Source organism: Pagrus pagrus (genome assembly GCF_965226575.1).
Source record: "Pagrus pagrus genome assembly, chromosome: 5".
Lineage (NCBI taxonomy): Eukaryota > Metazoa > Chordata > Actinopteri > Spariformes > Sparidae > Pagrus > Pagrus pagrus.
The window spans coordinates 19,197,439-19,214,670 of NC_140189.1; the positions used below are offsets into that span (position 1 = coordinate 19,197,439).

The 17,232-nt window shown below is 39.8% G+C and overlaps 1 protein-coding gene across 6 annotated transcripts in view; it reads right to left on the reverse strand.

Moving 5' to 3' along the window:
- Positions 1 to 17,232, reverse strand: part of LOC311257296 (uncharacterized protein) — a 232,517-nt gene that overhangs the window by 198,545 nt on the left and 16,740 nt on the right. For 4 of the 6 annotated variants that reach the window (XR_014622609.1, XM_084352839.1, XM_084352838.1 and 1 more), the window contains one exon: positions 3,205 to 3,312. The exons of the other annotated variants lie outside the window; for them this stretch is intronic. Coding sequence is in view for 3 of the 4 variants with exons in the window: in XM_084352839.1 (XP_084208965.1) it covers positions 3,205 to 3,312 (108 nt within the window). In the remaining variant the exon portion in view is untranslated. The remainder of the gene's footprint in view (positions 1 to 3,204; positions 3,313 to 17,232) is intronic. 6 annotated transcript variants of the gene reach the window in all.

Sequence of the window (17,232 nt, forward strand, 5' to 3'; positions counted from 1 at the left end):
TAGCTTTGCACTTTGGACATTTGATATAAAAAGAGATGGCATTTAAACACACACACACACACACACACACACACACACAAAAGAAAAATCACAGTACAAACTGCTGTGCTCTAATGACACCACTTAGTTGTGAAAGGGTAAAAAACCCCAAAAGGAACAGTTGGAGCAGATGGAATAAAATAGCGGGAACTCTCCCTCCTCTTTTTATTTGATCTAGTATTAAAAGCTATACAAAGACTAAAGCATTACTAAAAAACTCTAACCAAGGTGTGATGTAATATTTAAAACAACCGACTTCAACCCATGCAATTCATTAGTTGAGGTACTCTGAGGTTCTCTGGAGTGCATCGGCATTTTGTTTTATTGAAACAGCTAATTGTAATGTGGGGAATGAGTTGTGCCCTGAACAATTTAGCAAGTTGCACTTCTGTTTTGTGCCGTTTAATAACCTGCCTGTTAGTTTGACAGCCATGTAAAAATTGATGGAACTGTGAATTGAAATGCAACTGGATCTTTGGATTGGAAAATGCAACATGGACCATTGGAGATAGGTCTTTTCACAGCAGACATTTTGACATGTCATAGTGAGAAAAGCAAAGGTGTTACTAATAACATTAACAATGGTGCTTTTCTATTCAAATGTCCCACTAAACCATGACAGAGTGACATTGAGCCAGCATGCACGATAACAGCACCCTAACATGAAGCAGCTAAATGGAGCCATCATTCATCAATGTATTATTTTATTATATTTTTACACATGTGCTTTGTCTACCGACATGTCAAATTGTCCTCTAGGAACAAGAGGCCTATTGTATACGGTTGTGTGTAGTAGGTGGGTAACCAAAATGTCTGCTGTAGTTTGTATCTATCGTAAAATGAAATACAATTTGTTCAGTCCAATGAAATGTACACAAGTTTAGGGGTTATTGGGGGTTTGGGTTTGGAATGTTTTTTTAGGCACAGGCTTTAGTTTAGAGAAACGTTTGAGGAAACACAGTCAAATATGAGGAGTTATTTTAGAAAAGCTGTATATTCCAATCATATATTTATGGTTATGGGAGCTCTGGTTAATATCTAAGTCTTGAAAAAAAGTGACCTGGTTTCACAGCCCACCTTTAGTGAACATTATGCTCCTGTATGTAATTCTTTATGCATGATCTGACCATAAAAATCCCATGTATGTTTGTGTATTCAGCAGCTCAACATAAACGCACATATTAATGTTTAAAATAAACCTCATATATATTTGTTGTCCATTTACAGTTAAATCTTAAACTTGGGGGGGGGTGTCAACATGGTTGCAATGGTGGTACTTGGCAGTCATATTTTTTTAATAGTAGTCACCAGCGTTTCTCTGAATACATTTAATATAACATTATTGGTGGCACCTTCCTTGTCCCCTTCAGGAATTGCTCTTAAGAATTTTTTTGTCCCCCAACAGTGAAATGAAATATCCGCACTTGGATTTAACATGCTTGGGCTGATTACCACTTACTGTGTGGTGCTTTATTTAACATGCTATTATCAGAAGGAATACATTAACATACATTATCAGTGGATGCGTTTCAGACTGTGACCATAATGGCCAATCTCATTTGTTACTTTCATCCCCTTTAAACGCATGGCTCACACTGACAGTTTGAGAGTTTTCCTCAGAGAAAACTTACTGTTGTCTGGGACGTGCAGAGGTTTAAATATGAATTCTCAGCTCAGACATTTTATAGAAAGAAGAGGATGACTGCTCCTGTGCTGCAGTGACATAAATAAAATTAAATTAGAAGTTAATATGTGGGCTAGTTCTTTGCATGTTGTTTTTATTCTCAAATTCTTCTGAAAGTTTATTTCAGTTAAATTTGACTGCTTGCAAAATAACTGCATATAATTTGGGAATAACAGTAGCCCCCTTAATCATATCATGTTGCCACATACACACAATCTACTAATGAGCCACAAAAAAGGCTGGGATTCTAAAAATAACTTTCTGAGAATAACACTATAAAATTGAACAGGATTCATCACATCACATCATGTTGTTCATGAAAGCCACTCCAGACGACATGCCCAGACATTAGCCTGGTTACCTGGTGGTTCAGATGGAGACACCGGGTGAAGACTGACATAAACAGACAGTTTATCAAGTGAACAGTCAAATTAACAAATTAATTTTTGGTTTTTCACAAGTGTATGAGTGGTGTAATATCTTATGACATTCTGTATCATATTTTCTGGGGAGACTTAAGTTAATAATATTCAAACTGTACAATTAAAAATTGGCCGATGGCTAATGTGAAATGTAGGTCAGACAATGTGAGAAATTATGGAAAGAGAGCAGCTGATTTCTCCCCTCAGGTCAAAGAGTTGATAGATCATTAAACGTTCATTCTTCCAAAAAAGCGCTCAAGTCTATCGCTCTCTTGATGGCCTCCGGGGCCTGTAATGCAGCTTATATCGCTCACATGACCAAAGTGGTTTAAACTGACCAGTCAATCAACCAACCAGCCAATACTAAGGAAGTTTCTTCCCACACATCTGAGCGCTGGCCAAGAAGCTTACACCTGCATTCTGCACATACATGAAGGAGGTGAGGTACTTCTGGGACAAATCCTCCATCAAAGGGCTGAAGTAACAATCTTTCACATACTTCCTAATGTAATTGAAAAATACTATCATTTAAATTATAGGATACTTTGTTGTATGTAAGACAAATGTCTTGTTAATTAAAAAAGAGAACATTAAATTAAGTTTAACTTTAAGAAAATATCTGAATAGATGTTTGATGTAATCTTTTCAAATCCTGAATAAGCTCAGTTTTTTTAAAGCAATGTCACTGAAAAAGTGACGGGAACATTTATTAGTCCATTTAAGAGAGAAGCAGAATGTCTCTCAGTCTCCTGATTCACATTGTACAAATCCTCACGATCTCAAAGATTTTCTGCAAATTCTCTTCATGATGGACACAAAGGGAAAGCTCTTGTATAGGTGATGGCTGATAAAGAGTGCATGTAGTAAATTTGTCCTGCATACTCTCAGTACTCAAGGCGCCTAAATGAGGTGTCTGAAGATATTAAATAAACATTGTTGCTGTAGTTATTTCGACTAGAATATTTTGAAGCAAGCCCTTTATTGCGTGCAGTGAAACATGTCTGCCGAATTTGAATTTCAAATTAGCATCCTTTGAAGATGAAGAAAAAATCCTCTTACATTTGAAAGAAGTGGATACGTCCCAGCAGGGACTGCGTGGCTGCGTGCAGTACAGTGATTTCCCGTGGTCGGACAGTAACACTAGGTCAGACAGGTACAGGATCTGCTCTGAAAGGGGATAATGATTACAGGGTCAAAGGAGAACATGTTACGATGCAAGCCAATTGAACAGATGGATGCCAGTGATTGAAGTTTCAGGGGCAGGCAGAGCTATCGAATGACAGGGAAGGCTGGAGACTTCTTGATCGGATTGCGCCCTTGTCTAAATGAGCTACTTTCCGATGCAGTGGCCTCCAAATGAAAACAAGATTAAAGCTATGATAGAAACATTTTTTACAGCTGGACTGCATAGACCCATTTCCTGCTCCTCTGACACGGCCACAGATGCTTCTGAAGGTAAAGAGCTATCTGAAGGCCATGTGTGCATTTCTCTCTCCACATTTTATTTACTTGCATGGAAGGTAAGATGAGGGGCTTGAAGTGAGAGTGAACAGGGAGTTTCTGTGGGTATATTACTGTTGGCAATATCTGAATTTCCCTTACAAGTTTTATTCTGCTATAGCGTTGAGCTCTGTCAGTTTAGAAGATAAAGAAAACTTAATTTCCGGGACAAAATTGTCATATCTAAATTAAAAAGGCAACACTTTTAGACTCAAATAAAAAAAGAGTCTAAAGTGAAAATTAAAGATCCAAGTTCCCAAATTACATGTCTGGTGATACAATGGGCAGTTAATAACATGTTCAGGATTGCAGGACAGCATTCTGTTTCATAATAGACTCCAATTTTTTCTTGCTCTGAGAAAAGGCCTGCTCCCGAACTGAGATGTTCAAAGAGAGATTTAGAGCTGGTGGAGGAACAGTGCATGAGAGAACATAATAATTAGCAGCTCAAATGTCACCATCACCAATGAGCAACCAATTTAGCATTCAGACATCATGTCTCAGACTCCTTGTATTGAGGACAGAGGCAGAGAAGGGAAAGATATCCAAGTATCCCTCTCAGGAAGGTAGATAGAAACAATCACAGACAAAAACAGTGTCTGTAGGGGATGTGACCTCCTGTACATCCCTCCCCCGAGAGGCTGCCCAGCCTCTCTGCCTCCCTGAGGGCTCCAATCTGTAGGCATGGCTAGGTTCTGCCTGTCCTCCAGGGACATAAGGCCCCTCCTGCTGCTGTGCAAATACTCATCCGCAGGAGAATCTCTGTTCTGTGAGGCAGCAATCAGACTATTGCCCATTTACAGTCAGAGCCACGAGAGCAGTGATTCTATTACACAAAGTTCGACAAAACCATGTTATCTGTGTGTGTCTGCAGCAGCGTGTTGTGTTCTCTGTTTGACGGGCATCGCCTATTTGAAGTGAGGACTTAATGTCGGCATGCGTGGCATGTGGCCTGTGCGTACAGGAGTGTTGTGGAGTGCTATCTAGGAGTACAGCTCAGCAGAATAAACTGCACTCAGGTTTCCACACAGAGCTCTCATGATTAGATTCTCTAAGGGCTCCGGTAAAGATAACACTTGTAAGGATAAGCCTTTGCATGGCGGGATAGGTACAATGTGTGTATGTGTGTGTGTTTGGGGGAGGGAGAAGGAGGTGGTGGTGGGGGTGATACACCTCGCCTGGTGAGCATGTAATGTTGTTGTCAAGGCCACAGACACCTTCACAGAGCACGGAGAGCACAGAGAAGATGAAGGCTGACGCTTCTCTCCCGCCATTTCTAAGCAGATTATTTCTCCTCTGCATTGAACTCTTCCTGTGCGCTTGTTGAGCCCCCACCAATACACAGAGAGCAAGTAATGTTAATCTGGAAAATTCATCACAAAGGTGAAAATGTCACAGTCGATATTAAATGGAAGCCTATTCAGTAGTTGCCACTGAATCCTGTGGAGCCACTTTGTGACATCAAGCCTGGAGCTCGGGCAGACTCAGGCATTACTGAATATCACATCGCCACAGCTTTAGACTATCGCAGTAACCATCTTTATCACGTTAATCTGCTATGGCCATGAAAAGCAGCACCTCCTATTCACCTCACATATCAAGTAGCAGCAGAATAAGGCACGCAGAGTTGGCAGAGGAGGAGACAAAGACAACTGAGACAACACTGATCGACTTATTTCATCACATAGGACAAACATGTGTGACTTTATCCTTACTTTTGCTCTAAAATGGGACACAAATGCTCACACTTATTTAAAGCTGCTACAAGAAACTTAATTTTTTTTATTGATTCTGGCGGCCCCTGTGGACAAAAGTAGTATGAGTGCCAAATCTTCTGTCAAAATAATCATGATCCTAGTGTGTGCATTTGTTTCGAAAGTGATAGAAAAAACACTACCTATTTGTAATACTATTGTTCTACACAGCTGTTTGCAGGATGCATAGAGATGAAGTAATGTAACTATTAGAGGTGATGTAAGATCAATAACTGTAATATGACAATGATGACAGAGCAGCTTCAGGCTTTGAGCCTCCTCAATTCATCCTCAGCACTCTGCCAAAAAGAGTATTCTTTATTTTATGATTAATTATCTAAGCCTGATAAATCAAAATCGAATCCAGTGACAGGCATTAAGAATTCAACTATAATAACTACACAAAAATGGCCAATCTTCTTGCTGATGGTATTGTTTGCTTGTGTAGGTCCGGCAGAGGCATCAGTATTTTACTGAGTTTGAAGGATGTGTGTTAAGGTTTAAATGCATTTTTCTGAATTTCTGAAGTGGATGTGAAGTGCTGTTCAATAAGCTGCAAATAATCTTCTTCATAGCTAGAAACCATTTAAAGTATCTTTTAGAATGATATCAGTAGTACCTTTTGCACAATGAGAGTTATGATCTTTCAGTCAACAACCTTTTGCAGGCTTTCTGGGTAAACCCAGAATAAAACAGTACTGTAAGTGTAAAGATTTTCCAGTGAGAAGCCCCAATGCAAAACATCCCGACGCTATGAAATGCTACTGCCAATTTAACTTAATAAGGTGAAAGCAACATGTTTTTCCAAACCTTTTATTTTTTTCCCCCAGAGATGTTCTTAGAGTCGTCTTACCACTGTCATCATTTCATTTTTCATTTTTCTAACTGTAAGCAGCACCTCTATTTCCTTTGTGAATAAGACTGTGGGACAATAGCGTCCATCAGCAGCACACTCAAAAAAGAAAAGCAAATACTGACAACTCGGTGCAGGTGTTCTGCATTTTGATCATTTTAGTGTGAAGACACTGCACACACTCATAGTCAATTACAGTTCATAAAACTGGTGGGATATTTCTGCATCGACAGAGAAAAATCTGTCAAACCTCATTTTGATTGTCAAGCAGTTTAAGCTGAGATTATAATTACTCCAGCTAATGTTTGATATATATTTAGCTTGGTGATCAAAATTCTGCCTGGATACAATTAGTGTTTTAGCTGGATTTGATTTTTATGTTACCAGGCAACAGCTTCAATATCTGCAACACTGTAATAAAATGCTCATATATAAAGTAAAGAAGCCGCTCTGCCTAGAGATCCAACCGATTCTGCAAAGTGCAGCCTGAGAGCTGCTAAACACAGTGTTCTCACTATTCTTACACACTGTCAGCTACGCATGTGTCCTGAGTGAACGACTGAGTGACCACAATTGGAAATTGTTGGGCCATAATGGCATTCCTCTTCACTGTGGCAAAAAGAAGACGTCCCTAGTTGTAGATTCAAGTTATTGAGGGTTTGTCAACACGGTACTTTGTGAAACACATCATTTTCGAGGATTCAGTTATCAATCAAAGGCCTGTTCAGCTTAGATACGCACTGAATTGTTTTCTTCTCACGCCCAACCTTCTGAACTTACAGTATATTCTATTGTAAGAGATGTGAAAAGAGCTCTTGCACGCTTCAGCAGTTGAGGCAACCGGGGTTGGTGCAGCTACACACCATGTCTCCATGCTGAGGCCCCAAGGCAGCAGTGTTAGCACTAAATTGACAAAGCAAGTAGATGTGACAGGAGGAATAAAAAAATTGCATTTTGTAGGATCAGTGTTTTCCCCTCCTCTCCTGTCCCTCAGCACTTCAAAAATTAGATCATTGCTCAATTTAAACCAATATGATTTATCTTAGGCTGGATCCACGTTACTCGCTCGTTGAGTGAAGATGGAAGAGGAAGAACCCAGGCGCCTCAGGGGACAGAGCATGTAGATTTGCTGTGGTCGTAGTCACTGAACAACACTGCAATTTCTCTCTTGTCATTGATGAATACACATCATCTTTATGACTGTGACTGTGACTGTGGTAGGTTTCATCAGAGCTGATATTTTTTTTATCAGTGTCATCTCAGGCCGTTTGTGGCTTTAAGGTAGATCATTTTCCTTTTTTCTCTCTCGAATATTATAAGGTAAGGTGATGACTGCAGCAGAGCCGATTTGACAGCAGCGCATACAATCACTTTTAGAGAGATTGAAATGCTTGCCATCAGCGTCAGATGGGTTCATAATCCGGAAGATGGTCACGTGGTACGCCACACCACAGTTGTGCATGCATTCATTACAATGGAACAATTGTTGCTTCCAATGGAATCGCCTATGAAACCCCAATGGCATAGCAACAATTCATGCTTTTTTGCAGGGCACTCTGGCTGCTGGGCCCCAGTTTTTTTAATCACATAAAAAAGACAGCCTTCTGAGCAAAGATGAAATGAATCAACGCTACTGTGGTTCACTCCAATCCCTAATTTCTTGGGTGCTACAGTAGAGTAGATTGCAGAGAGGCTCTGTGAAGCATGAAGCCCTGGCTGAATACTGGGTCAGCTAACAATCTCAGACCACATAGATACAATGGCCCGAGTTTCAAATTGGCCCACACCCACTGTCCAGCAAACTGAGATGAAATATAATTGAAAACACTGGACTGAAGCTTTCTGTGAATTCAAACTGCTCCTGAAAACTGACCTCCAAGTTGTCCTCTCATTGGCTTTCAATGTGTGTATGTAGGTCATATTTCCTTTTTTTAAACAGGAGGCTCCCTAACACTTAAAAAAGGTTTTTTCATGCATGCCTTTGCATCCTTTAAACAGCTCATGGTGTAGAAGGACCAGAACCTTCTGCTTTCAGTGATGTATTGTTGTATAAGTCTGATCATGTAAATTATCTACTCTTTATGCAAATCCACATCCAGTTAATAGCTGCTGATTGCTGGGCCATTACTGACTGTTGGTGCTTAACATGACCACAGTAAAATACTGCAGCACTCTATTTATTGTCTACCATAACCTACCACCTCTGTGCAATCAAATACGGGGCAAGAGCATTTCGCCAGTTAATATCGCGGGCTCTGATAAGTTACTATAAAGTACAAATGAATATGATGCCCACACACCAAGCTCTGACACAAAGGACAAAGCCTTTTCTATTTGCAGTGAGATTTCTCCATAGCATGCATGAGAAGGATGAAGTAACATTTGGCTGCTGAATTAATTTTAAAGGTTTTTCCACTATTAAGCACAATGTATCCAGCAGCTATCCCACCCCCAACCCCCACCCTTTGTTTCTCTTTGATATTTTTGTTCCTGTATTTTCCATCTTTGTATTATTACGCTGATTGAGAGTGTCAGACTGTTTGTCGATACGGTCCATCTGCATCATAGCAAATCTGCATTTTCCTGTCGCTTTTATGTTGCGGCTGGAAGCAGCCACCACCGCTGCTAACACTGCAGCTCCTCATCATTATGGTAATCATCATAATGAGTGTAATCATAAACATATTCCAGTGCTAAAACTGAACAACCTTTCTGGATGTAAACATTTTGACATCTTAACAACAATAAAACCTTTTTCTTCTTTTCTTGCTGTATGTGAACTGTTTTTAACAGGAAATTCAGGCAATTATACAGAGCTATTGAAGAAGAGGGTTGCTAAAGTGATGAAAATAGATGTTGAACACAGTCCATCAAGATGACCATTTTCATTTTTTTCTGTTATATTATCACACATTCAGAATATGCTGTGGAGATGTGTTTTAATTCTTCTTCATTCTCACCAACCACTCTGTATAAAAAGGGGATATGAACAACAAAAGCTATTATACTTTCCTCTAACTTGGCATTATTTACTTACATCAGCCACTGTCTATACCTCCCCCGCATGCCAATAGATACCCCTAAATCCTGCTCACTCGACTTTTAAGACAGATTTATTACATAGACATATAATAACCAACCAATAATGCAAGAAATTGAGATCTGGTGCAATAGATTTGTTTGGAATTTAAATGCATCCAAAATTCAAGAAATTATCGTTTCACCAGAATACATACAGTTATTTTGTGGCGTTTGACATTGTTGGCTAGCTACTGACATCATGCATTTGACTTTTTTTCATCATGATCATATTGTGTATTATTTCTAATGGTTTTAATTAACCATAATAATGTAATTTTCTTTACATGTGAAAGAATGTCTGCGTGAGAGACAAAAAAAGTGTCCCATATTGAACTTGAAATATCTCAATCTCTCTGCACATAAAGTGTAAAGTATCTGCAATACCACTAGGACTGACCTAACACTTCGACTTAACCATTTTAGAGACAAAATACTGCAAATGAGCCTATCTGAAGCTTCAGGTGCTGCGTGTCAACAACCAATAGTGCTGTCTATAAAGTTTAATGCTACAGACCTCAAAGTGGAGACCGATGTGCAAATGGCACATCAAAACCACCTTGAAAGAAAATGAGACTTGCCGCCAGCACACACGGGCATCCCAAGAAAGGATATTTATTATTCATTCCATCTCATGCTTTCACTCTTCATGTCTCATGTACTTCAGGGAAAAAAAACCCAACAACATAAAGCAACTTGTAAGCCTAAAGTGTTCAACAGTGCCATATTTCATCCACAGATTTGGTTGTTAGAAGGCACCCCTGGCATTTACAGTTGTTTCTTCTTGCTAGTTTTCCTATTCAGCTCTGCAGGGAAGCAAATGCTACACTGATTCGTACCTGTTTTCAAGAACTGTGACAGCAGCAGGATGATTGCGAGGGTGATTTGGTTCCGCAGAGTCTTGTTTATTGGCAGCCATTTAGCCAAGCGTGTCTTCAAAACCTCGACAGAATAATTTATCAGGTTGTAGTATGCGGCAGTACTCTCACAGAGATACGCTCCAGAGCAAAGAAACTGGTACTGGCAGGAGAAATGTCAGGAGATTAGAAATATCTAGTCTGGTCATACTGTGTGCAATGCTGGGAATTCAGCATCCAGTTTTTGTGAGAGAATATTCTAATTTCTTCTCTGGCAATAACATATCAGCTGGAGGGGAGTTGAATAGTATCAGAATCAATCCATTCTTACTTACACAAACGTGTGACTCCAAGCTATTCTTTCTATTGCTTCATTCATTATTATTCTTTTTTTCCATACTTACTTAAGATATCATATTTCATTAGAAAAGACCCTGCTCCTAATCCTGACAATAAAGCCACATAATAGGAAATGGCCCATGTCAAGTGGTGCTGCAATGAAGGGAAAGATTAAAGGATAAATCCTGCTTTTTGATGTAATATTCACACAGTTCTTTGCCTTGTGAATAGTCTCAGAACCAGATTAAACTGGAATACAAGTGTTCGCTCTCTGAAGGAATAAAACAAACTGTGGTATTCCACATTGGACAGGTCCTTTGGAAAGGCCCACCCCAGCCTGTATGACAAAGAAAAGCTGCAACTACAGATATGTGTCATGTTTATAGTAGATTGTGAACGATTAAAATGTCTCTACAATCTGACTTTACAGAGAGATTGTTAGTATCACGCTGCGGTGAGAGCACTTTCTATCAGTTGCAGTTCTATGGCTCATACACATCCAACGTTTTTTTCTCAGATAATTCTAGTCTGTTGTGCTTCTTCCCTGGAGAATAGGGATGTCAACAGTTAACCGTTAATCAGTGGTAGTTTGACAGACTGCTAGTTTCTTTCCAGCAGTCTGATATAAAAAAATGAAGTGTGCTCAACAAAGCTTGGTGTAGGAACTTATCCTCCAAAAAGACAACAAAATCACATGTAAGTTGTGTGATGCTACTCTTAAACTTAGTAATAGTACAGGCATTGTGCTGTACCACATTAAAAACACCGCCTGGATGCCATGTCCGAGGAAAGCTCACGACCAAAGATCAGGAAGTCGCTAGCCAGGGTAGAAAGTGTGAAGCGCATCGATATGCACAAGACTACATGGGCGAGCTCATAGCTCAAGGCCTAAGGGAAGCACTTGAAAGTTGGGCACTGAAAGAGGACAAAACACCATCAAAGAAGGCGAAGAAAACACTGGCCAGTTTTTGAAAACTTCATGTACCACATTTGCCTCCAAATCTTTAAAAGAGGCAGATGGGGAATTAAAAGCCACACTAAATGCAGAATAGGGTTGAGCAATGTCTCAATGAGACATTGCGATGGACGATGACATTGGCAACCCTGTCAGGCAAGCATCTAACATACATCCCTGTGCTGGGTTTAAATCACAGTGCTACAATGCTAGATGGCTCAGTTGTCAATGACTGTCTGCCATTGGCAATGGACGATGGCATCGTCTATCAGTCCAACCCTAATGCAGAAAGTGAGATGGATCTTCTGGAATGGTGGAAACTTTAAAAGGGTTAGCCAACTAGCTACAAAGTATTTGTGCATTCCAGCAACGACTGCTTCCTAAGACAGAGTCTGAAGCACTGGTGGCAATATTGTCACATGTCAAAGGGCAACTGTCAAGCCAGATAAAGTTGAGAAGACTGTTTTTCCTGACTAAAAATCAGTGGCTGTGATCTGTCATACTTTGTCTTCTTTTAAAAAGGAGATATAAGTTGTAAAAAGATGTGAAAAATAGCATGTTCTCAAGCTGCTGGGTTTTCAAAAGTCAGAATTAGACATTATTGCACCTTTGGTTGATGTTTTGGTTCTGGATAACATTACATTTTAAAACATTTACTTAAAAAATAACAAGCGTTGGCTTACCTTTTATTTAACCTCTTTTACTAAAAGCTATATATCGTGTTGCATTCATTTGAAACCAAAGTTCATTTTGGAAGTTATGCTCAAGTGTCTAATTATACTTGAAGTCTAGACCATGTCATTTAATCTTTTTTAAATTAGATATTTATATTAATTAGGGCTGCCCGATAAATCGAATTTTCATTGTCATCGCGATATGAACATGTGCGATAAACACATCGTAAAAGACTGCCTGACACGCGATGAATAAGAAAAATCATTTTGTTTACATACGGCATGCATGCACCGTGAGCATGCTAACATTTAGCCTATCAGACGGAGCCCTGGATAAAAGGGCCAATCAGATGAAGCCCCAGCTAGCCGTTAGCTACCCTGACAAAATTAATCGGCATCAGTTTGGTGGTGATTGCCAGGTTATGATGGCTGAGGGAGGAGAGAAAAGCTATGAAAATGGTCGACGAAGAACAGCACTTCTGCTATATGGAGTTATTTTGGATTCAGGAGACGTTGTAACGTGGGCTAGTGAAGGGGAAGGTGATGGTCCACTTTAGTGCGGCAACGCCAGGTAACTCAAGAGACGGCAGGCAACATTGGGGGTTACCGCACGGCACTTTTATTCATAACACTGACCATGCCATGCCAGGTCTCTAAGGCACTAATGTTACAGGCATCCATGCAAACGAACACACCGAGGTTCTTCTACCGACAGTTTACAAAATAAAAACACATTAAAAGGGAAGTCTTTGCTCTGTTAGCGGTATCCTTTCTCATGAGGAGCGGAAGTACACCTGCTCTTCTTCATCGTACAGGTTACATTACCTATTAAATAAAAGGAGGCGCCACCTAGTGGTGCTACATTGAATAACTGACTGTTACAACGTGTTACAAAGACAGGTACTGTGTAAGCACATCAGCACATCTTCAGCACATGTCTGAACCCTAACAAAGTTAACATGCTGGTTTTCTTGGCCAAGAACTTGTGTTAAGGGAATAACTAAGGTTGTAACTTGACCTAAAGGGTAGATATGTTTTCCTGATTTTATTTTCTCTTGATTTAGTGGGCTGGCCCTACTCTATTTCACTTCATACTATAGATCTCTGCCCCTTGTTAGGCAGTCAAGGGCCTTGATGATTGTGATGAGAGACATTACAGTTAATATAAAGTGCCATGTATAATTTATCATTATTTAACTATTTAAGTTGTTTCCCCCTTGATTTTTTTTATTTATTTCAACTCTGCATGGTAAGAGATGTTTTGGTTGAGTTTACAAGAAACATAGTTTAAAGAGAGCAGGGGAAATTAAACTTTAATTTCATATAATTATAATGTCTTATTTAAATTAATGTTCTGCTTAATTGGTTGGTATTCATGTGCAGTTTGTTCGATAAAAGCATGTTCAAAATAATTTATTTCATTCTTTATTCAGTGGGCATTGGCTATTCAATGTTTCGGGTCTATGTTAGCTGTCTACATATTAATGCGGAAACACTATTATTAACTGTATAGTTAATAATATGCAAACTTCAATATTTGTTTATTTATCGCAAGTTATATTGTCATCGCAATATTGAACAGTGTTATCGCACATCGCAGATTTTCCTCATATCGTGCAGGCCTAATATTAATTGAAACTGGCCTAAGTTCACTGATGACTTGTTGTTCTCTTTTTTTGTATTCCACTTTTATTTATTTTTTTTAAATCAAGAGTGAATGGGCTGGTTTTGCTGAGGAGTGTCTAATAAGCTAACTGACTACTACAAGTCCTTCATGTACCAATGTTAGGTTTTTTGAACATTATGTAGAGTGCACTTCTCTTGCGTGTTGCTGTGTACCTTTTGAAACCAATTTTTATTTTGAGAGGAATACAATGCAATGCAAGTCTGTGACTGGCTTGAATGCAAGTCTGATGTTCTTTGCAGATTTGCACACTTGATTAAAATCTGTTTGAAAAGGCAATTTGGCCTAAATGATCAATTAGTCTTTTTTCTTTTAGATTTTGTTACCTTATAGAGATATTTTTTTAATTAGTGAAATTAGCTTGGTTGTACTGTTCAGTAACTTGCAGAATAGCCTTAAAAACTAATAAGAAAAAGAGATGTTGTGATAACATTGTGAATCGTGATCCAATCGTCCCATGCTGCAACATCTCTGAGCAGCCATGTCAGCTCTGCAACGCCTGCGTCATTTGCATACATTAATGTGAAGTTGTCTTGGTCTAAGAAGAAAAAACAAACTACACATCACATTATATAACCTCCCATTTCACAAGAAAACTTCTCAACACATTGCATGTGAACACATATCATGAATGACAGCATTTCTATTTACAGTTATTTACAATGTGCTGTGCCAAATGCCCATCCTGCCCCATGGCACACAAACAACAGTATGGATATTATCAAGTTGACGGGGGGAAAAAAGTGACGAAATATGAATTTCCATCTTGGACTTAATCTGTTCACACTGCCTAGGGCTTGGTGTCCAACCTCAGGGGATCCCTGGCAATCCCCCGACTCTCTCTGGAGACCAGCAGAGAGAAATGTGCAACAGAATGGAAATCACAACACTCTCAGCCCTCCCAGATTGCTATTGAAAGCATTTACAGTACACTGGTTAAGACACCCAACCAAGCATTGATAATGAGGGAGAGAGTGAGGGAGAGAGAGAGAGAGAAGTGGTTCTTGGGCAATATTTGCAGGCAAATACAAAGAGAGAGTCAACTCTTGTTTTTATTCACCCTCCTTGCGGACTTGGCTATCAGCGGGGGCCTGTGTGCTTTATCCCTTTGATGCAGTGTTAGTGATCTTATGAATGACCGTTATGTGGCTGGTGTGAGGGGATTTCAGATGTAGGAGGACTGGGAAATAGTGTCCTTAACAGTTAGGCCTACCTGAAATGTGCAATCATCTGCGAGAGAGAGCGAGAGTTAAACACTGGGAGAGAAGAGAGAGAGTGAGAGTGGCATTCCATAAAATAATTATCACAGACAGGCGTGACATGCCTTGTAGGGCTGATTGCCTCCCCAGTGCTGGTAGCGGGGGGGTTTCAGAGGGAGTACACTCTGCAGATGACTACATTATTTATAGATGAAAGAGGATCCAAAACAAAGCGATCAATGCACAGATGAGACCAGCTACCCAACGACTCCAACCTGGGCATTTGAGTGCACAGCAGAATTAGATGTGAGCACTGCAGAATGGGCAGGTGCAGGGCTATCTTAACAGCTCCCTGCCCCCTTTCCCCTAAAACAACCAGCTATTAAGCGGCCACTTCTATCATTCTGACTGTAGGGGCCAAACTACAGTCTTGTCCTTGTTTGAGAGAACCAGTAAATGACCATGGAGGAGTTACGACCATTTGAGCAGATGCATCAGAGCAGTTTGCGTGCATGTTTCCGCGTTTGAACACGTTCCTGCACACAAGCACCCTCACAAATCTTTTGTTATCACCAAAGTAGCCGCTGTGAAACGCCATGTGTGATACGGACAGCTCATGCTAGCCGGGGTGGTGCAAAGGGGTAGGAAGTGGTGCCTTAGAGAGTGCATTAACCTGCACCGATCTTCCAAATACAGCAGCAATTTCACACCTGAGTGGATAAAAACATGACCATTCATTTTTGCTGGTGACAGGGAAAACCCTCATGGCTTGAATTCAACCATCGTGTACGTATGAGGCATATGTTCCCCATCATTCAAGAGAGTGTTTGCAACAGCTGGTGAAGGCATTACATTTATTTCATTGAATTATCTATTAAGTTATTTTCTCAAACTCTTACAAATATATCCTGTAATTTCACAGATTAGTGTGATCACATGACATCATTTACAGTATGACTAACACTAATTGGCCATGTCTGATGTGCGAGTTGGTTAAAAACAAAACAACAGCTTTCAAATGGATCAATAATTCATGATTGTATACACACAGCAATTGTGTGTTCTATGTCTTGTCTTTTCCGTGCCTGTGTTGATAGAATTAGATGAGAGTTGTAAAACATTTTTTTTTTAAATGGTTATAAACTGTGATTTTCAGGGGCTGTGGCAATACTTGACTAAACACAATCTGCTGCATCTGCCTTAAGTGATACAGGAAAATCTTGTTTCTTTAAGATTAAAGGGCATGTGTCAAGTCTCATTGGATTTATAATAACTGGCACATCTGTTATGTTACTCAATGTGTTTACAGAGAAGCTCTGAATCACCCTGAATGTGTCAAATCTTTTTAATCTGGAATTTCTCCTATTAAAACATTCAACACAAACTATTGATTTCATTTAACTAATTTACTGGAGTAACTGCAGTCATTTGATGTTTTTAATGCTAACAACACAGTGACTGTGTTTAATGTCACATGTTTCAGAGATAATCCAGTCAAAGCTGTGTACACTAGATGTGTACTGAAGATACAATGCTGCCTGGCTCCAATTTGATGTTTACTGTTTTTCCTTTTCTCAATTTTTTTTATGTGCAGCTCCTATCAGGACCTCCGTGGTATGAACTTCAAGTTGACACAGCAGGAGAAGAGTTTTTTAATGCTTTGATGTGTGATTTCGAGTGAACAAGGGCGAATGTGATGTACATGCGAGAAAAGACACCAATTAAGGAAGGCGCCACAGTCCCAGGGAAGTCACACCATTATTTCTTTGAGACCCACTCAAACTCTGACAAAGGGCATGAATCAAACCAAACCCTCAGGCGAGGGCAGGAAAGGAAAAATTGTGCGTGTGCATGGTCTTATGTGACTCACTGCGATTCTGTGTCTATATACGTGTTTGTGTGTGTGTGTAGAATGTATCTGGCACAGCTGAACTCTGAGACTGGGCAGTAACAAACACGATAAGACAGTCAGTGAAGGAAAAGAGGAGAAATTTTCAGGGAATTTTTAACAAGAGGGGGCTCTTGAGACAGACAAGGTGATACTCATCAAGTCATAAGGCACAAAGGCATGTGCACATTGAGCACTTTTATGACTGTGTACTTACATTCTGGAGAGGTCATTCCTTTGACTCCAGCAGGTTTCAACAATGCCATTATTTGGTATGCACCAAATATCTGTGCTAGTTTTGCCTGG